Source organism: Oncorhynchus gorbuscha, linkage group LG01 (assembly GCF_021184085.1).
Source record: "Oncorhynchus gorbuscha isolate QuinsamMale2020 ecotype Even-year linkage group LG01, OgorEven_v1.0, whole genome shotgun sequence".
Classification (NCBI taxonomy): Eukaryota; Metazoa; Chordata; class Actinopteri; order Salmoniformes; family Salmonidae; genus Oncorhynchus; species Oncorhynchus gorbuscha.
In genome coordinates this window covers 98,684,483-98,707,235 of record NC_060173.1, presented here as the reverse complement: position 1 = coordinate 98,707,235, position 22,753 = coordinate 98,684,483, and the positions used below count along the sequence as shown (strand labels likewise).

The 22,753-nt window shown below is 39.9% G+C and overlaps 1 protein-coding gene across 1 annotated transcript in view; it reads right to left on the bottom strand.

The window, feature by feature from the left end:
- LOC123990012 (titin-like) overlaps positions 1-22,753 on the bottom strand; it is a 181,279-nt gene that overhangs the window by 123,300 nt on the left and 35,226 nt on the right. Inside the window, 12 exon segments of the mRNA XM_046290750.1 lie at positions 159-440; positions 917-1,201; positions 1,686-1,973; positions 2,085-2,363; positions 2,473-2,748; positions 2,872-3,138; positions 5,963-6,241; positions 9,308-10,304; positions 19,989-20,038; positions 21,405-21,593; positions 21,922-22,047; positions 22,300-22,584. Coding sequence (XP_046146706.1) covers positions 159-440; positions 917-1,201; positions 1,686-1,973; positions 2,085-2,363; positions 2,473-2,748; positions 2,872-3,138; positions 5,963-6,241; positions 9,308-10,304; positions 19,989-20,038; positions 21,405-21,593; positions 21,922-22,047; positions 22,300-22,584 — 3,603 coding nt within the window.

The window sequence follows — 22,753 nt, the reverse complement described above, 5'->3', positions numbered from 1 at the left end:
GAGAAATGTTAAGAAGCAGCTGTTTGCTACACGCAGCAAAGCTTCAAATACATACGGTGTAATACCTCCAACAGACACTATACTAATAATGGATTATCATGGAATATTCAATATAATAAGTAAATATTAAAATCCAATGTAATTTATTACTGGCTAACCTTTGACTCTAAGAGTTGTGCTGCAGCTTATACTTCCCGCGTCATTGGTTGCTTCACAAGTGTAGACTCCATTGTCATCAAATCTTGTGGTGCGCAGCTCAAGGACCGCCATTGAGTCAACAAATGATTGTCTATAGTTGTCACCATCTGTGATCTTAGTGTCATTTTTGTACCACTGCATTCGCAGAGAGGGGGAACCCTTAACTTTGCATTCAAGACGGAGTGGCTCGCACTTCTTCACAATCTTTGTGACTGGCAATTTTAGCGCAAATTCAGGAGGTTCTGCAAAGCCAACATTTTGCAAAATTAGCTTATTTAAGCACATGCACCTTGACACAATGAAAGAATATGACGCTTGCAATGAACTGCAAAAAGATGTAATTTGATGACTTGATGCATCTGTTAAGGATTAAAGGCAAGAAGAATGTGTCAAGGGAAATGGGAAGAGTGACACAACATTTGTTGGTGTGATGGAGAAGCAGGTAAAGGTGCTGTGAACTGATCAGGGAGCTGTGAACTGGTCAGGGAGCTGTGAACTGGTCAGGGACCTGTGAACTGGTCAGGGAGCTGTGAACTGGTCAGGGACCTGTGAACTGGTCAGGGAGCTGTGAAAAGGAGGTGGTGGAGGAGTTGTGAAAATGCAAAGCAATAGAGCACAGATAAAAGCAATCGAGGACAAACGGAATAATCGAAGCCAGTTGAGGAAAGATGTGGAGATGGAAGCCAATGCATGAGTTTAAATAAGAGCATGTTGCAACCTTTCACCATTAAAGCAGCACTACATCTTTTAATGCCAGCATCATTTTTAAATTTAAATTGACAAGAGTAAATTCCACTCTGCAAAACTCCAACTGAGTAAAGATATAGGAAGCAAGATTTTCCTTCCAGTCCAATAAAACATGATGGTCCAGTGATCAATTCAGTGTCATCCTTAAACCATTTCACTGTGAAGGGAAGTGTTCCTTCAAACGTGCTCTTAAATCGCATGTTGGAGTTAGGAAGGGCTGTATGAGACTCAGGCAACAAAACAAAGCTTGGTGGCTCTAAAGAAACAATAGCAACCAAGTTAATCTGTCACGCCCTGGTCGAAGTATAGTATGTTTGTCTTCATTTATTTGGTCAGGCCAGGGTGTGACATGGTTTTTGTGGTGTGTTTTTGTCTTGTGGTTTTGTGGGGTGTCTAGCATAGTCTATGGCTGCCTGAGCCGGTTCTCAATCAGAGTCAGGTGATTATCGTCTCTGATTGGGAACCATATTTAGGCAGCCATATTCTTTGAGTATGTCGTGGGTGATTGTTCCTGTCTCTGTGTTTGTAGTCACCAGATAGGCTGTATAGGTTTTCACATTCCGTTTGTTGTTTTTGTATTGTTCGTGGTTTTTTTCTTCATTAAAGATGTATTGAACTAATCACGCTGCATTTTGGTCCGACTCTCCTTCAACGGAAGAAAACCGTAACATAATCAGCTGGCCTGACCCTAACACGAGAGAGAAATGTATAAAATGTATATCATTTTGATAAATTCTGACCTTTCACCTTCACTGCCCCACTGCATTCAACACTTCCTGCTTTATTTGTCAGTTTGCAAGAGTAAGTGCCGGCATCAGCTCTCTCTAGCTGTTCGATTTCCAAATACATAGAAATGTCTTGACCAACAAGTTTATATTTTCCACCAACGTCAATTCTGTTCCCATCTTTCTGCCATTCCACACTGATAGGAAGAGATCCAGATATTTTGCAATTCATTTGAACAAGCATTCCCAATATTTCCTGTATTTCACTCAGAGGTTTGGTGAAGCTTGGAGGGATAGTTTGTTCTGTTTTCACAAGAGCATCAACAAAACAGTCAAACCCGTGTCCATTGCATATCATGTCATAAGCGGTATACTATCATACCAATTTGTTTCAATATAAGATTTTGCACTGACCTAGTACAATCAACTTAATTTTGCAACTGCATGTCTCAATGTGGTTTGAAACCTCAAATTGATAGTCACCTGCATCCTCCTTTTGTGTAGTCTGCATATTAAGGCTACTAAGGTTGTTCTCAAAGCTAAGTTTGTATTGTGGATTTGACTTGAACTCTTTGCTGTCTTTGGTCCACTTCACTTTGAGCTCAGGAGTGCCTGCCACTTTGCACTCTAAACTGACTGGATCCTCAATAGTTAATTTTATCACTTCTGGTTTCTCTGTAATCTGAGGTGGTTCTAAAATGCATATAAATATACATTTTCTAATCAAATTCATACATTTTAAAGACAGAAAGACACAATTAAAAAAATATATCTAGCTAGCAGACTAATTTAAAAGACAAACCTTGCACTATGAGGGTTTCAAAGCACTTGTTTTGTCCAGCCTAATTTGCCACCTGGCAGGTATATTTCCCGCTGTGATAGGCTTCACAGACCGGAATCCTTAGAGTTGCCACATTATCTTCAAAGATCCTTTCAATTTTAGGGTCTTCCAAGATCCAGTTCTCAGATATTTGCCATTGCACAGACAGATTTGGATACCCAGTGACAACACACTGAAATTCAGCCGATTTTCCCAAAACAGTTGTGACATTTTCGACTTTCTTCACAAATGGTGGTTCTAACATCAAACCAATCAAACCAATAAACAATTATTGGCAGTGATCAATTATTTAAAGTAATTGTGTTGTCATCATGGAAGTTATGTAACCTATCACAATAGTACATATTTTAAGTAACTAACCTTTTATACGAAGAGTAGTTCTACAAGAACAACTTCCAACCTAATTTGAGACGGTACCCTGGTATTCACCAACATCTACACCATAACATTTCTGTTTTTCAAGATTCAGAATGTCCTGTACTTGTGAGAGGCTGTGCTTTGTGCTGGATTTAATTTAATTTAAATCCTTGTGCCACAGGTCCTCAAACGGACCTGTGCCAATGACTTTACAATTGAAAGACGAATTTGAGCTCTTCACAATATCAGCAGTCTTGATCTCTTTCTCATCTTTGTACCAGATTACAGATATGGGCAGAGAGCCAAACAAAGACATTCCAAGTGGGCAAATGATCCTTTGATACTCTCTGTTTCCTTCAGTTTTCTTGTGAAATATTGTTTCATGATTTATCTAGCATAAATAAAAAAGAAAGTCATGAGATTACTGTTCAATCAGGTATACCTGTACAAAAAGCTCAAAATATTGATTACAATATTTGTAAATTAGCTGACCTAGGACGGAAACTGTGGCTTCACAAGTACTGCTTCCAACGTCATTGGAAAGATCAAAGGTGAAATCTCCACTATCGCTTTTCTCTATATCGAGAATAGTTTGTACATAGCTATTATCAGTGCTCTGCACTTTGTATCTTTGCCCTGATGTCAGCTCTCTTCCATCCTTCAGCCATTTAGCTCATTCTGTGATAAATATAAGATTAAACAATGAGTTTTCAACATCAGAGTATAAAATCCAATTTTATCCTCATAAACGTCAACCAACCTTTGACTACTAATAACACAGAGCATTTCTGGCTGCCAGCTTCATTTTTGGCCTGACAAATATATTTCCCAGCATGTTTTGTCTGAATATTTGAAATACGCAGCAGTGATGTCCTGTTTTCAAAGGACATCTGAGCACATTCACCATCGTTGACATCATGGTCATCCTTCAGCCATGACACAGTCATAGGTACTGATCCTTTCAGAATACACTGCATAGAAATCTCACTGCCAACTAGGGAATTCATATTCTCTATCTTTTGTGCAAATGATGGCAGTTCTATAGGTGGAAAAGCAAAGAACATTTTAACTGAAAGTATACTATCAGACAAGTAAACCAACATTGATGCAAGGACAACAAATGCATATTGATCTGGGAATGTATATGAAGAAAGGGCACCTTTCCCAAACAAGACAGCCGTGCATGCCACCGTTCCAGCGTCATTGGCCACTTGGCATGTGTATTTAGCCAAGTCTGTGGGTTTTACTGAGTGAAGTTCCAAATCATTTGAGTAGGTCTCCTTCTTGATAAAAAATGTGCCTCCACTTGATATATCCTTGTCCTCTCTGAACCACTTAACAGTAAGAGGAGCTGATCCAGTGAAAGCAGACTTCAAGGCAACAGTAGATCCTGGTACGGTGAACCATGTTATTTCAAAAACATATTTAGACAAATCAATATGAGTTTTCTATTTACCAGCTATACCAACCTTTAAGTTTGGCCAGTGTCTTAGTGGTGATTTTATCCACATAATTGGCTATGCAGCATTGGTAATCACCAATGTCTGCACTTTCAAATGAGCAGAACTCCAAACGAGCAATGGATTCCTGATAGGTGATCTTATACTTTTGATCTGTGGCGAAGACTGGTTTCTTATTCTTCAACCAGATGATTTCCAACAGAGCTGTTCCTTTCATTTCACATTCGAGTACGGCAGGAGTTTCCGTCACTGCCTCAACCATTTGCAAATATTTTCTAAAGGACAGGGGTATCTCAGAGTAAAGATCAGATTCAATTAAATAATACAGCTATCTGCAATTTGTGGAAAAATAATTTTAAGCAAGTAAAATATGTAATGGTGGCAAACCTTTTACCGATAACTCAGTGATGCTACACCTCGCAAGTGTAGTTTCCGCTATCTAACACATTTACATTGATTATTTCCAAATTTGCAAGACCAGCCTTGAAAGTGATTGTATGTTTATCTCCATCACTGAGATCGTTGTCCTTCAGAGACCAGGAAGTTTTGAGTTCAGCTGATCCTTTGACTATGCACTGCATCCGAGCAGCTATGCCGTGCTTCCACATTAGCTTTGGTTCCAGTTTCTTAACAAAGGTTGGGGGTTCTGAAAGAAGTATTGCATTGCAAAACAGTAAATGTGTTGCAAACAATAACCAATACGTAACCACCAAAGAGAATACTGTGACATAAAAAATAATATAAGAATATGTTGTAGCTGCATAGCATTAGTGGCTTAAAATATAATTAAATGATCAGCCTTTTTTATTGAAACAGTTGCATTTTCTAAACTAGCATCTGTAGTCACACACACACTGCGATACGACAAGATATCAACATAAAGACCTTACCTTGTGCCATCAACATCATAGAACAAGTTGAACTCCCATAATCATTTGAAGCTGTATGGACATATTTCGCTGAATCTTTCAGTTTTTCCTTAGTAATTTCAAGAACAACAACATTTTCTTCAAAAGATTGTATACAGTCCATTGTTTGATGGAGCTTTTTTCCATCCTTTATCCAGGTGATGGACACTCCAGTGTCCTCGTCCACTTGACCTTCGAGCCTCAGTGTATTACCAATGGCTGAAGACACTGAGGTATCGAAGGTCTTTACGAAACTGGGTTTGTTGATAACCCTCAACTCTGAACTGCATGTAGCAGTGCCAACGCTGTTCGATGCTTTGCAAATTTAAGTACCCTGATCGATCAGCTGAAGATGTTTGATTTGTAGGGAGTATTTGGTCTTGTCAGACGCTATCTGATAGTTCCCCCAAGAAGAAACAGCAATATTGTCTTTGTGCCAGACAATAGTCATTGGCGAAGAGCCAGTAACTACACACTGGAATGATGCTTGTTTGCCCACGTATAAAGTCATAGGATCAGGCATTGTACTAAATACTAGCGGGTACATCTCTATAAAAAGTAATTAAAGATAGGGAAAAGGTAATAGGATATGGATATACACTATACAAAGGTTGAGACAACAGGTGCACATTACAATTCTTTGTTTAACATTCAACCTGAGAAGAAAACATCAATATACTGTACATAGAGTTGCATAAATATTGTTAAAGGAAACAGAGGACTCACCAATTACTGTCAGTTTGGCGGCACAGGTGTCACTGCCATGCTGGTTTGTAGCCTTGCAGGTATATTCACCACTGTCAGCTTTGGTTGGGCTCAGGAGCTCCAATGAAGATGTCAGTTGCCGACTGAGGATGCAGCAATTGGAACTCTCTGTGATCGAAGTGCCAGACTTGAACCATTTGAAGTTCACATTTGGTGCATCTTCAATTTCACATTCGAACTTGGCTCCGCTGCCAACATTGATCTCCAGGGGAATGATTTTGTACCTGAAAACGGGTGGCACTATAATGTGCACAAAAATAAAAGTAAATTAGTACACAGGTAGATAATGATGTGAAAATGAACATGTAGACAAGTGCACAGAGCTGGAACATTGATGGTGGAATGCAATGGTATGGTGGGATGCATTCCAGGAGTGACTGTGAAGAAATGGTGGAATGGTTAGAGGAGGAAGAAGGAAAGTGACTTCATCACATCATGATTTATGAAACCATGACAAATTTGCACCTGAAAACATGCAAAAAGTTTTCAGTGCCCAGTGGAGAAAGACCAAGAGTGAAATGTAATAGTTAATGAGTGACGCAAAAACAATTATAAGCATGAAAAGTGAAAATACCTGAGCATGATATAGAAGAAATAAGCATGTGAATAATGATATAAAACAATACTAAGGTGAATTAGTGGTGGGGATTGAAAGTATGGTAAAAGCATTCTGACAATTATATACATTTCAATATATGAAATAAAGTATGAGTTTGCTGCCAAGATGAGAATTTTTTTAAATGTTACATTAGAAAAATGTTGTTTGTTTATGTGTATGGTGATGAGTAAAAATAAAACTATCCTCAATTATCCAACATTTTGAATCAATTGTGAGTCTTGATGATGTTGTGGTCTTTCCAGCTTCATTCACAGCCTCAAATAAATACTTTCCTTCGTGCTTCTCATTGACAATTGTCATGATTGTAAGTGTGTACGTGTCATGTTCTTTGGAACACTTGAACTCTTTGCCTGATTAAATTATTTGTCCGTTGAAAATCCAATTAACTTTTGTAACATACTATGTAAGCTATGTAACCTTACAATGCTCCCCTGTGGCAATGTCCTGGATCATATTTTCTGATCTCTTCTGAAATAAATTCCTTCCTGTGTTCTTTTTGGATGAGTACATCTAAAGACTGTTCAGTTGGAATGGATGTCATGGGCATGTCAGTGGAGATATCAGTCATACCTACGTCTCTTTCATAAGCATTTACAGTCATACAGTTACAGTCAGTCATTCTATCCACCTGTACTGACTGTTCAAACTCAGCATGTAATTCTGTATTAACTTTCATTGCTGGAGCAACCAATTTGGAGTCAGTTATTTTGGACTCTTGCACCACACTAAGTTCCTCAGTAGTTGCAGTCTCAAGTGTAGCCCGAGATTCGGTCTTTCGTGTAGCAGCCTGAGCTTTAGGTGATGCGAAATCAACTACACTCTCTGCTACTTTGACAGTCTCCACTATCGATGACAGCATTTCTTTGGAGGCTGCACTGCTAACCTGTAGTCTTTGGGGCTTGTTGATTTGCATTGTGCCGGGTTGGTCAGATGTAAGAACATGCTGCTCGCGATAGACAATTGAGTAGAAAGCTGCCTGGAGTTGTCCTTAGATCTGCAGTCTGGGGGTATTGACCTTCAAAAACAATTGTTATTTCCATAGGGGCACCTGGTGTTGTGATAAGATAAGTGAAAATTGCATGTTTCGGTTCCTTGCGTACCTTCACTTCCTGTACCTTAGTAGCCTCCAAACTTCCAAAAACATCTGCTAGTATAAGTGGCTGATCAAGAGCTACAGCAGACTGAAGTGCATCTTTCAACTGATGTCTGATGTCCAAACTTGTTGGTTTTTGAAACCGAATAACAAATGTGAGCTCCTTTGGAAGAGTTTGACTTTCTCCAGACTCTGAGATGAAAACATTCCTTTTGGGCTGATTTTAACACTAACTGTTGTCGACTCTGATTTGTTTTTTTGTTGGGACATTTTATCGATCAACATACACTTTCCATCCATCGTTATTGACTGACTAACAGACTGTCCTTCCTGTCTAAGGATGGCAAAATCTTGATCTGTAGCTTCCAGAAGGGCACTACTCTCAGTTGCGATCGCATTCTTCACTATTTGTATGGGCTCAATAGGTACTTTAGGCTCTATTTTGGTTTTGCATGTACATTTGTCAACAGCTGTCAAACTCACAGTATGTCCTTCCTCTAATGCTTGACTATCTGCCACACTTGTAACTTGTATGATGTTCCAACAATCTTCTTTTTGGATTAATGCACGGTGCTGTTTGACATCACTAGTAAATGGTGTTTCTTTGGGTAGCTGCATGGGCTGTGAAGTGACCTGAAGAATGTTCTGTGGTCTGGATTCTGATCTAAGCTCTGACTGAACTCCTGTCATGGACACATCAAGATCTTTGGAATAATCTGTGCTTTGGAATAATCTGCGCTAAGGTCCCTTCTTTCCTCTGAGATTGCTGCATGTTTTCTATCTTTCTCCTGCATCTGTGCAGCTGTCTGTTGGCCTGGATTTTCAATGGTAATAATTCCCTCTTTGGTTAAGGCACCTTCTGGATGAACTGATTGAAGATGTAATGGGGTAGGGGTTTGTTTTTGGGGCTGAATGGTCATTGTGTCTCTCTTGGCCTCAAACTCAGTGGTATCTTCGCAAGATACAGATCTCCGTTCATTGTGGGTTACTCTTTGTAAAAGAGTAGGGCTTTTCCTGGCACCTGCTTGTTCTACAGCTGGTTTCTCCCAAGTAAAGGGTTCCTCGGAGAGTAGGATATCCTGATCTCTGATTATCTCCAAATGCAGTACCTGTTCACCTTCTGCCTGAGAATATATTGAGATAGCACTTTCTAAACTCTGCACTTGTTCTGTGTGTTCCGCTTGTAACATCTGCTTCTCCTCAGCTGTCAGCGCAGATTTCATAACGTAATCCTTACGAAGGAGAGCCTTCTCTGCATCCGGTCTCTGCATGGGGAATTTAGTCTCTTTTGATAATGCTTGTTTAGTCTCCGGAACTAAGGCGAGAATTCGGTGAACAATCCTTTTGTCACTGAAGACCAAAGGGCAGAATCAGCAGAGGGCACATCTGTTGTATGTCCCTCAGGAATCATCTGTTTTTCAGTTGACATAGCGGAATACAACGCCTTCTTTGACTTTATTACTTTTCTCCTCCTGTGGCTTGAGAATTTCTTGTGATCGTTCTTTTAAAATTGACAGTTGGGATTCAACTTGATGTCTATTGACAAGATGTTTTGGCTCGGAGGTTGGCTTTACTTGATCTGCATTCCTGTCACCTGATATCTCTGTGCTTACACTCGCCAAGGTGGTTTTCTCCTCAGAAGAGGCATCCAACTCTCTAAGGGTTTTTACAACGTGGCTGTCCTCTGTGCCAATGGTGTACACCATCTGATGTCCTGCCTGAATGCTGGCCCTGGCCTCTCCAGGAAGTTTGACCTCGTACAAGCAGGACTCTGTAGCTTGTTCAGCTGACATGGATACTTTATAATCTTTTTGAACAACCATGTGTTCCTTATACTGAGATACAGAGACAGACTCTTTAAACACAATTAGGTCAGCACTACAAGAGGCCTCCCCAGATGGGTTGGAAGCCTTACATGTGTAGAGACCACTGTCCTAATGTTGGATGCCCTTCATGTTGATGAAGCCAGAGACATCTGGGTTGTTCTCTATAATGCAAGACTTACCACACTGAATTTGATGAGCACTTTTAAACCACTGCACATCTGGCATTGGTTCACCAGTTACTTTATATTTAAAGTAAGCCTCACCTCCCTCTTGGCATTTTATAGGTTTGATTTGGCTAGTGAAATTAGGTGGTTGACCAGTGGCTTTGAAAAATGTTTCAACCCATTGCGCAGCTGTAGTTGAAGCTCTCTTTCTCACCTCCAGGTAAGTAGTACAGGTTGTCTGGCCAAATCTATTGTTAGCTGTACAAGAGTACTCACCTTCATACTCTGTTTTTACCTCAGATATTATTAAAGCGTACTTATCTTTTTCATGAACCAATTTGTAAACTGATGAAGAAGTAATGACTTTCCCGTTATAAAACCACAAAACAGTAGGCTTTGGAAGGCCAGATACTGTGACAATAAATCTAGCTGCCTCTCCAACATTGACAGCTGCTGGTGAGAGTTGGGTCAAAAAGATAGGCTTTTCTTTTTTATTCTCTGAAGTACTAGAATAGCGTTTTGTTTTGTGAGGTAACTTAAGGTCAGTAGTGTAGAAATCTTGTTCTTCTTCCACTGTTGTCACAGTCGAGCTAGAATATTCAGCGTAAAAAATAATGAGTTAGATTGAGATAAAGTTTCCATAAAAGAAAGGGTTATGCTGGTCAATTGTGTGTCTGTTGCATAAGCATAAAGGGTGAAATCAAGACAACACCAGACAATCATTTACATCAGCATATACCTCCTTTATTTATACATAAATAAAAACTGTTAGAGACAAACTAAAGTGATTTCTGTACAAATAAATAATGTATTTCAATTACTCCCATTTCCAAATGAACCCATTGCTTGATATTTTTTTTACTGTTTTGAAAAGCAAACATTCCCCTTCACCAAAAATGATTATAACATGTATATAATCATTCTGATGTGTGAAGTGAGTACACACTATACACAATAAATAGGATCTACACTTCATTTCAGAACATTTTTCACAAGTACCACATTATAATGAATAAAAGCTACTTTTCTTACATACAGTAAAAAGATTTTAATTGAGTTCAAAAAACAAATGACATGAAGAGATTAGAACACTTTCAACAAAGCAGTAGTTTCAGTATATCCAGATTTGTTTTGGATAAGACACTTGTACTCTCCAGCATCCTTTTGGGTGACATTTGTGATGATCAAATTAAAATGTCCAGATGCTTTCTCTTGGATCATGTACCGAGTGTCTTTCACTGGATCGCCATCTTTGTACCATTCAGCGGTGGGATGAGGTTTACCATTCACTAAACACTGGAGGACCACTGGAGTTCCTACTGCTGTGGTAACGTTTGTCAAAGGAATAATGCATTTTGGTGGAGTTTCAGTCATTTGAAACCGGAAACTACACAATTCTGATGACTTTCCTTTGAAATCTATTTTGTCATCTTTGGCGGGCTCTGCGAAAACGCCAAAGTTTATACTGACATATTTCTGTCCCTGCTCGCTCATCTCATTGTTCGTCATGGCTACAAGTCTAACAGCCTTTTGTGATTCATCAGCTTCCTGCTCAAATTCAAATTCCAGCTCTATTTCTGATGCTTGTTCACCCTCAAACTGATTCCCAACAACCAAGTCAAACTTTTGAGGCTGAACTTTAGCACTACCAAGTGAAACAGCTGTCAATTCTCTCCCTCTTGTTTTTCCTATAAAGCTTTTAGGATTCAACACAAGAAGAGATGCCCTGCAAAGAGTTTCCCCAACCACATTGATGGCCCGGCAGGTGTATATTCCACTATCATGAGCGCTGACGTTCCTAATCTTAAGGACATGATTGTCTCCATCAGATGAGTGCAAGTATGTATTGTTATTGTGAGGGATCTTTTTGTTACCTTTAAACCATGATACTATGGGTGATGGAATTCCCATCAGAGAACACTCAAACATTACTGTTGTAGTCTCAGGGGTTTCCATATCACAAATTGGGTTGATGAAGCGAGGCGGCATTTCTGTGACTTCAAAAGCTATTTTCAAATCATCCCTTTCCTGCGTTACAAAGTCAACTCCACTCTCCTCGTACATACTCGGAAGAACATTGAGTGATATTATCATACTTTTATTGTCAGCGGTGTATTCTGGGATGGTAATTATCTTCACCTGTCTCTCAAACTCTTTAACCTCATTTTCATCCAACTCCACCTCCAATAGAATTTCCTGAGGGGAGCAAGACCTCGATGAGTCATCGTCTTCCTCAACATCAAACTCCATCACATGCTGATGGGTGACTGACGGTGGTGGGAGCATATATCTGACCTCGTTGGATATAACTACAACTAGTGCAACGCTTTTTGCTTCTCCTACATAGTTAACAGCTTCGCAAATATATTCTCCTTGATCAGCTTTCGTAATGTTCTGAATAACAAGCGAGATATTGTCACCATCTCTGTCCATTCTAATCCTTTCATCTGCAACAAGCTGGGATTTGTTTATAAACCACTTCACTTCAGGTGAAGGCAACCCAAATACCTCAGCATAAAACGATAACGAATCATGTTCAAAAACTCTCCTTTTGGTGAGAGGTTTGAGGAAAGCCGGAGGGATTCCCTGGACTTTTTCCTGTAGTCCTCCAAGGCCAAGGGCACGCTCTGAGAGGAAACGTCCTTCATCTAATCTAAATGCAGGGGGTGTTGTCTCAATTTCCTCATCATCGGGTGACCTCAAGAACTTAGCAGGAGAAAATAACCTCTCACTGGAGTCATTGGATGGTCTTTTACGTTCAAGAGGAGAGAAGGCATACTCATTAGGGGTCATATAACCTGCCGGGGTTTCAGTTTCAGGAGTGTGGAAAGATTCTGGAGTTTTAGGGAGCTGCAACATCTCATTTGAAGAATCTGGAGTATAGTACTGCTCGATTTCTGTTAATTCCTCACTAAATGTGCTACCACACTCTATGGACATTTCTGACTCTGGTGATAAGGGTCTGCCCCATTCAGTTGGTGGGTGGTAGTAGTCATAAACAGTACTGAAGGTCACTACCTCCTCCTCAAGTGAGGTCACACCTGAAACACCTTCACTGACTGCCATACTTAGATCAGCACTTTCCGGTTTAGCCTCTGCTTGATGTTGTGAACCTTGTGCAGCAAGATAATCTGTACACCCATCTCCTTTGAGCTTGACGCTAACTGATTTTGAAACCACTGAAGGCTCACCACTCTCAGCAACAGCATGTTCCTCGTTTTCCTCTGCTGTTTCTTCACTAACAATTTCACTATGTGCCCAAGAAACCCTGACAAATGCGCTATCCTTTGAGAGTTCAGATAGAGACAAGTTTTCATTAATATCAGTCATGTCATTGCCAACAGAAGACTGAGTGTCCAATCTATGAATTTCTGGAGTTGCAAATGAGCCAGATAATCTTTTTAGCTTTACAGACTCATCACAGACTGACGCTGAAACATCATCTGGGGTCACCGACACTGGGACTTTCTCACAAAGACTGCCCTCTATCATATTTTGATCTATTACATGAGGTCCCATAATTTCTGTTGAATGGCTAGTCTTTACTGCCTCAGGTCTGACAGGCTTTGGTGACACCTGCACCTCTCTTGTACTTGAGAGGGGAACACAGTGTTTTAAGTGACTGTGGGTGTCAATTATGTCAGCTTCCGCCACAGTTTCTCCAGAAATCATACAGATTTCATTGTCTTCCTCCAGAGTATGAGACATGGTCTGGACACCCTCTGGGGCACATTTGGGGGAGACTGATTTCACTTTGGCAGAAATCTGTGCACCACCGAGTAACACAACCTCTGGCCCACTTTTGGCTGAAATTAGCTTTGCTCTCGGATTCTGTGTATCACTACCTTCAACTAACATAGTGTCTTGTTTGGACTGCAGTGGAGTTTCTTCCACAACATTAGTTGCCAATGACTTATCATCATGATCAAGTTGGCTTACAACTTCTGGGATATCCTCCTCAGGGTAATATGACTCTGTGGACTTTTTCACTTCATCGACAGAAGTGGTATCTAACAATTCAGCTGCCTCTGACAATGCAGGTGCCTCAAATGCCTGCTTAATTTGTGACACTTTGACTAGCGCAGCAGATGATTGCAGACCACACCCAGTAATAGTAGGTGCTTCTTTTGAAACACTTTGTTTGGGTTTAGATACGTTTGAAACATTCTCTTCAGCGCTGTGGGAACCTATAGAGTTGTCCAGCTCATGCATTAATGCCTGATCAGTAATATCACTAGTATGGCTAAGAGGGGAATGCCTCAAATCTTTAGAAAATCTGGATAGTATATGCTGTTTGCTCTCACTTGCCATGTCTGCTTCTGATCTAGATAATTTTGAAACATTATCCTTAGGGTTGTGGGAACCTACAGATTTGTCCAAAGTCTGCATCAATGTCGGGTCAGAAATATGCCCAGTATCACTCAGAGGGGACTGCCTCAAATCTTCAGAATTTCCAGATAGTATATGTTGTTCCCATTCACCAGCCATGGTTGCTTCTACCTCAGAAGATCTAGCAATAGCCACAGCAGATTGGAAGGACACATCATTTCTGATTTCAACCTTTCCGGTTTGGCCTTCTGAAGAACGTATCTTCTCAGATTCACTGACTACCTGCGCGGCATCATAGCAGAATGTGTGTTTCATAGGATGGGAACTGCCATCGTCCTCAGACATCTCTGCGTCTTTTCCAATCATTTCGAATGGAACTGGTGTTGGAGCAGTGATCCTGATCTCGACAGGAGAACAATAATATTTTGAAGTGTCTGAAGCACGAGGTCTGTGCAAGACAGCCTGTGGCACCTGTAGTAAAGATTTCTCATCCATTTCAACACCATTGTACGATTCAAGTTCATCGTCAATCATTTGGTCAAGATCTTCTTCACTCATTTCATACTCTGTTGTCACTTTCACTTTATACGAAGACACTGGCGATGACAATTTTCTTAATTGCTTACTTTCAGTAACTTCTAGTGTAGCAGAGGAGGTTGACTTTCCGAATGTATTAGTTATAACACAACTAAATGTCCCTTCATGGTATATAGTGGGATAGTAGATGGTTAGCGTGGTTTCATTCAATTTGGTGAGAACATCAAAGTCTGGGTTTTCACCGATTGGTTGGTCATCTTTGAGCCAAGTGACAATTGGTTGAGGGTCACCCTGAAAACGACATTTAAAGTCTGTCATCTCTCCCCTCTTTACTTTCAAGGATGAGATTTCTCTCACAAAGATAGGTACAAAAGTTTTTGGTGAAGTCTTAACTTCTTTTGTCCTCTCAGGCATGTCCATTTGGTGAAGGTTTTCTTTTGAGCTGGATTGTTTGCCATCTTTTGATAGCATTTCTCTGTGTCCTTCTTTCCTCTCTGCAGTCCCCATAGCCACTTTTTCATTGTGTCTCAAGTCAGATTCACAATTAGAAGGCCCTTCTGCACCATCTTCAGCTTGAGAGCCATGCTGACCAATGTGAAGTTCTCTCGAATGTGAACAGCATCTACCAAGTGAGGCTTCTCTACTAGGTTCTTTCACAGGTGATTGACCTCTGTCATGAGAGCGTTCTCTGCCAGGGGAGGGCTCTCTACTAGGTGAGGTTTCTCTAACTGATGAGGACCCTTTCACAGGTGAGTGAGACCCAAATGACATTTGATGAAACGTCTCGATATGATGAGAAACATGTTCATAAGAAGGACCTTCATTGGCATCATCTCCACTAACATCAGTTATCCTACGATGGTGTTGTGAAAGTTCAGCCATAGCCCAATCCTCTTGAGAGACATGCTCACCAATCTGATGTTGTCTCATAGGTGAAGATTCTTTCACAGGAGAGTGCTCTTTCACATGCGAGGACCCAAGAGACATTGTACGAGACTTCTCATTCTGATGAGAGACTGGTTCAAAAGAGGAACTTTCATACTGACCAATGTGATGTTGTCTCATAAGTGAGGGTTCTTTCACAGGTGAGCATTCTTTCACAGGTTCATTAGAGGAACCTTCCTGAGGTCCACTGATATCACTTTTCTTTGAGTGTTGTGAATGTTCAGCCAAAGCCCAGTTGGACTCTAATTCAACAGCTTCTTCTTGTTCGGTGAGAACGTCTTCTTGCCATTTTAAGATGCGCTGAGCCAAAGCTTCCTCTTCGCTCACAAAATACCCACTTTCTGTTGTCTGCAGCCTTGTTTCATCTACAACGGTTTGTGGAGGAGGGGGCCATTGGAAACTTTCATCTCTGAAATCATGATGGACATCCTTACTCAGGGACTTTTCCTTTGCCGTCCTTTCTGGCGAAGATCTTCTTCTTTCATCTCTGTAGTCATGAGGGGCATGCTCACTCAGAAACCTTTCCTTTGTTGTCTTTTCTGGAGAAGGCCTTCTTGAACCTTCATGGGCTCTAGCATCACGGAGAAGCATTTCTTTTGTTGTCTTTTCTGGATGAGACGTTCTTCTTACATCTCTGTATTCATGAGGAGTATCCTCAGTAAGGAACTTTTCATTCATTGTTTTTTCTGGTGAAGACCTGTCATATTTGTATTCAGGAGGGATATCATTCTCAGTGAGGACATGTTCCTTTACAGTCTTTTCTTGTGAGGACCTTCTCTCATCTCTGAAACCATGAGGAACATCCTCAGTCGGGAACTTTTCATAGTCTGTCTTTTCTGGGGAAGGCTTTCTTCTTCTCGTTGAATCTGCCTCAGAGTGAGCGGTTGATCCAAGAGTAATGCCTTCAGCAGACACTTTTGACTCCTCCACTTTCCTAGCGATATATGGGGAGTACTCTGCACCAACCCAATCAGAATCCAAGTCAACAGCTATCTCCTGCTCAGTCAAGACGTCTTGCTGCCATTTAATGATTCGATGTCCCAGAGCCTCTTCCTCACTCTCAAACATTTCACTTTTGTGGGTCTTTTCCCGGGATAAAAGACACTGCTCTTCTTGTGTTTTCTTCTCACTGGCACGCCTTTCTCTTGGGGAAAGGGACAAATTCTGTACAGGTTCACTCTTAAATCCATAAATATTTTCCTGGGATAAATGGTGCTCTTCCTCTGTTTTCCTCTCATTGGCACTCATCTCTTTTGATTGGGAAAGTGAAACATTCTGGAAAGGGGTAATATTTTCAAGGGATAAACTGACCTTTTTCAGGGATAAATGGTGCTCTTCCCATGTTACCTCACTACTTTCTGCAGGACTCCTTTTCTGAGAACTGGGCAAATGTTGAAAATTTAATGCCTCAGTTTCTGTTGCAGACTTTCTATCTACCTCCTCACCATACATATTGACATGCCTCTCTTTTGGAGAAAGGGACAAATTCAATTCATACATTTTTTCTTGTGATACAATGTTCTCTTCTCCTGTTTTCTTCTCACTGGCACTCTCCTCTTTGGTTTGGGAAAGGGACAAATTCTGTTCAGTTCCACTCTTTACTCCATACACATTTTCCCGGGTTAAGCAGACCTTTACCAGGGATGGATGATGCTCTTCACAAGATTTCTCTTCAGTTTTTGTGTCTGTTTTTCTCTCTACCTCCTCACCATATAATATTTCAGATTGCGTGTATGACAAATCCCTTGCCTTTGAATGGTCGGTTTCATGCTTAAACTGTTCCTCTTGGTCCATCTGCATTCCTTTTTGCCATTTTCTAATCCGCAAGGCTAAAAGTTTATCTTCACATTCACTCTCAATGTTCTCATACCGGTTTTCTGCAAAGCTGGGTGGTTTTTCAAATTGTTCTTCAGTGCTCTTCACAGTATCCTCTTGTGTATTAGTCGTCTTACTGGAAAATATTTCCGTCAGTGGTTTGTTTGAGCTGATTCTGGAAAAATCATCCTTTTCAGCAATGTTTAGAGATCTCCTTGTTTCAGAACAAGCTAAGACAAACGGACCCTCCATCTTTGTCTTCAAGTCTTCAGACAACTTCTTTCCTAAATAGTCCTCACCTTGATTTCCAATGTAGTGTGCACCTCGATTTTCTAAATCCTTACCTATCTTATGTTCGAATCCTAACTCATGTTGAGGTTCCCCTTGAGTAAGGACCATTTTATCCATATGTGTTTCAGAGACTCCTTCATCAAAGTATTTTTCATTTCCTGTCGCTTCTAGATCATTGTTTAACATTTGAATGGCCCTAGTTTGAGACTGAGGTTCAAATGAATGTCTCACATGGGGCTGTGTTGACTCAGCACAATGTGTGGGAATTCTGTCATATCTACCATAGAATTCGGCAGACACTTTATCATTTCTAACATTTCTTTCAAAAGGTTGAGCATGCTGCAAGTCTCCAGGCTTCTTGGCCCTTAATTGATCAACATAATCTGCATAGCTGGTTTCACTCACATTTGACTCCAAATCAAACTCTGATGACAGCGTAGACATAGAGAGCCTCTTTTTTCGTTTGACTGCACTTTGTAACAGGCCAAGCTTGGCTTTTACTTCTTTGTGGAGGCTTTCTGTGTCACTGAATCTATCACTGCACCTGTCACTGAAATTGTCGCTGAATCTGCCAGTGTGTCTGTCACAGTAGATATCACTGTATCTGTCGTTAAACCTTTCAGACCTACTAACTCTTTCTCCACCAAATATAGAAGGTGGAGAGAGGGCGCGTTCAGATGCTGTTTCATTCAGATTCGTTTCTTTATCTTTCCCTCTTGCTGGTGATGAACTTCTGAAGTACAAGGTGTGAACCGGTGCATCCTTAGATCTAGATCTGCCGCTAGGTTTGAACTTTTGATCAAATGGAGACCCAACACATCTCAAGTTAACCCTGAATTTGCTCTCCTTTTTTTGATCAACCAACGAGTCTAGGCTTCCGTGAAGTCTAGTTGACCGCCTAATGTGGCTTAGATCATTGCCTTCTTGTTCTTCACTCATTGATACCAGAAGTGATGATATGGACTCTGCAGACCCCTCTGTGTTAATAACCATTACTTTGTAACTGCCGGAGTCTTTGTCTTTTATACTATCAATGACTAAACTAGTTTCATGCATGTGTGAAGTGCTCTCTGTTCGTATTCTCCGACGGCGTTCTTTATGAATTTGTCTATTGTTATGAAACCATATTATGGTTGGGGTTGGGAAAGCTACCAATCTGCATCTAAACACAGCAGGTTCCCCCTCTAAAACATTCTGGAACTTCAGCTTTTTTTGAAAAGATGGCTTGATGGAAGAATTGTTGGCTTGATCCAAGTCTGAAAAGGCTCCGCGCATCTGCCCTCTGTTCTCCCAAAACACAGCCCTTTTATTATAAAATAACTCTGAAAGAGAAAATAAAAAATATTTCAATAAAATGGGTTTAAAAAAGAGAACATTTTCAAATTGTTGAAATTAATATTAAAGAAAATATTAAATTACATGCAGCAAGTCACAAAGCCATAAAAAACTATTTCACTCACCATATTTGTTCGAATAAACGCAAGACTGGATTCTTTTTTAAAGATTCTGACACGAAAATTGCTGGATGTTTTGTTCCTTCTTCTGTGGACATTTCTTCAGAAAATAAATTTCTTAAAAAGCATAATTATTGCAAAATAAACTGATTTGTTTTTTTTAAATACGCTTGCTTTTGCTTAACTTAGTGTGTGATTTAGCTAAATATTCCTTACCTGACTTGCAGAAAGATGAATAAACGCCCTTTCTAATCCTTTAAATGAGGGTAAATTATTCAAAAACATTTAATGAGTAACATGGCTCTCAAATTATACAAAAAAGTACAACTTGTAAGAGCAGCTCTACAATTGTATGAGAAGGCGTTTATTCGAACTAATATAGTTTACAGGTATAATCATGTTATTTAAAAAGCAAACAACAATTAATCACATACCACTTTCTGCAAGCCAGTCTAAGAAATATTTGCAGGAGGAAGGAGAGTTCCAGATGCAAGACATTTTAAGAAGCAATTAAAAGATGTAGCTATTTACATATCTTTTAAAGGATAGTTTCCTCTGGTCTGTAAACTTTAAAAGATACACATCCTGTACCTTTTTGGGGAACCATTACAATACAGTATGAACCCTCATGCTTAAAGGATAAGATTGATAGATATACCCACATTTTTTTTCTCTAAAACCAAGCCGTTTTCATCAGTGCCTGCTATACAATAACAAATAATATAATACAAGGACCTAACATTATGTGGACGTTGAAGAATACATAAGATTAACATTTTCCATCAAAAACATTTTGACTGTTTGCATGCAGTGTGAACATTCAGAAATCACTTATCAATATGCTCAGGTTCATGTCATTCAACTAAGGGATAGATGAAGTACATTTCAGTAATAAAGAGTAAATGAGTCTTACCTTTGACTTCGTGCTCAATGGTTGCTTCAATCTCTTCCGTCATATTGGTTACTGTCAAGGAAATGAAGAGTTGCTGTCAGCTAAGACAATAATCTAAGATGATGATGGGTACCAATTCCCTTCCATTTTGGCTTCATTTCATCCTCTGTATATGAGAGCCATGTAGTTTTTTTTAATTAAAGAAAAATATACTGTACTGATCCATCTATACATTTTGAGAATGCTCATTTCAAGGAGCAATATTGAACTTAATGCTTAGCTCAGAAGTAATTTCCTCGAAGTGACATCCTGCTGGACAAAGGTTATGCTAACTATTTTAACTCAAACTCTTTCACTGATTACAATCATATGACCATGTTTCCACTTTGATGGTACAGACAAAAAAAGCAGTTTGACAGTTGGATTCAACTCCAGATAGTATAGGCTACAACATGCACAGTCCACAGAGCTATCGCTGAGAGGGATTTTACAACCAAGGACAGAAAGGAGTGAGAAAGGAATGACAGAAGGAGAATGTACTACCTACTCAAGCTGCAAGGAGAGCAAGGAGTGACAGAAGAATGAAGCATCTAGGTATTAGAACTAAAGAAGTGACTAACACATTTATGCTATTCTATTTTAAATTGTGAGTTATACATTGTGAGGTTAGTAAACAGAAATATGGAGAAAATAGGGTTCTTTCAAGAAGAAGGAAGTTGTTTGGATAGTTTAATAAGAGGTGTTGGTTGGTGGTGGTAAATAACAAGTTAACTTCTTCTTTGGTTACTGCAAGGGCTGTTGTGCACACCGCCTCTCCAGCAGCATTATTTGTTGCTTTGCAAGTGTATTGTCCAGCATGCTCAGAGAAAGCAGCAACTATAATTAGTGTGGTGGTGTTGGTCATCTCATCAGAATGAAAAACAATATCTTTAGTAGGCTTAATTGGCTGCTGGTTATGATACCAGCTAATCTCTGGATTTGGCATGCTGGATACACAAGCATGAAACCTGGCCACTTCACCATGCTGAACCACGCAGCTTTCTATTGGGTGAATAAAAATAGGCCTTTGGGCAATTTGCTCCTTCTTTACACTTGACAAGCGTGTTGAAATACTGGTTGAGACATGCCTTTGAGAATCGGATGTAATATCCATAATTTGTTTTTGCCCTGAAAGGAAGCATGTTCAATGAATTGAGCATTTTTATGGAATGAACACAGATACACATATCCCAGTTGTATATTCCTAGTGAAAGAAAACAAGTATCTTAATTCAAGAGGATACTGAATAATCATGTTATATATTTAATATACACTGTATTTCTAGTGATAATACGTGTCGTTTGACTACTTGTGCCCAACCTACACATTCTAGGCTTACATCGAATCTTCATCAAAATAATAGGAAACCATGTGGCTACAGAAAGTTATGCAAACTCACCATCAAGTTTCAAATGTGCAGAGCATGTGACCATTCCTGCTGGGTTTCTGGCAACACAGGTGTATTCCCCCTCAACCTCAGAGTACACTCTGGTGATCTCCAGCTGGCAGGTGTTATCAAACGTAGACATCTTAAACAAGTTTGACTGCTTCATTTCTTTCTCACCACAGAACCAGGATATCTTCAGAGCTACGAATGTAGAAGAGAGGATTAAATAATAATCATTCATAATAATTGTGAGCAAATGTGAATATATACATACAAAACGAATTAAAGTACATTATTCTTGAAAATTTCTGACTGACAAATTTGCTCTGTCTGATGAATGTCTATGACTAAAACATCAAGGTATGTCTCTAACTATGGATTTATAATAAAGTGCCTCACCTTCTAATGCAACAAGGACAAGAACACACAATAAAAGGTATACTTATAATTACAACTATTACAATTATGAATTAAATTCCAGAAATTCACTAAATTATATTTTATTCCAACAATTTAATGTGCAAAATACCTTCTCCAGTAACTTTGCACTGGAATCTGGCTGACTCTCCCTCAGGGGTTGAGGTGTTGCTGATTGGTGAGACCATGGTAGGTGGGGACAGAGGAGCTCCAATATCAGGAGAAACTACTTCTGAGACTGAAATAAAAATGAATTAGCAAACCATTTTAGTTCTTAATTTGTGGGGTAATATCCTCTGCGACTAAACAAACACATCATGGGAATCTTAGCCCTCTACAAAATGTTGATACGATAACATAATCATATAAGGAATGCATTACATTTGTATGAATGGTGTACCTTTACAACTAGCTGACAACAAATGGTCTTCTGTTATGTCATAATTTCCCTTGACTTGCCGTTATTATCACACAAAAATGTAATGGTTACCTTCGACATTCAGTGCAGCTGAACTGGTGGCAACACCACCTTCATTCTTGACCTCACAATTGTAGACCCCCGCGTCCTCTGGGAACACTTCAATGAGCAGCAGACAGTGTTCATTCCCATCACGCAGGAACTTGCACTTGAAACCAGGGGAGAGAGCCTGGGAGTTCTTGTACCAGAACACCTGGGGCTGGGGGACGCCAGTCACTTCCACAGAGAAGCGAGCAGGTTTGCCGGACTCCACAGACAGGGGCTGCATGTGGTTAATGATCTGAGGTGGCTCGGGGACTAAATTCAAATGAAAACAATTATTACAAATAAATTGTATGAAGAAAGATGGAAGACTGAGGAATAATCCTTGGTCATCATCACTTTGATTCCAGCTGTTAAAAAATATCATGCTGTATCTATCAAGTCTATACTTGCTATGCTTCTTCTCTGGTAGGAGGGCACTGCT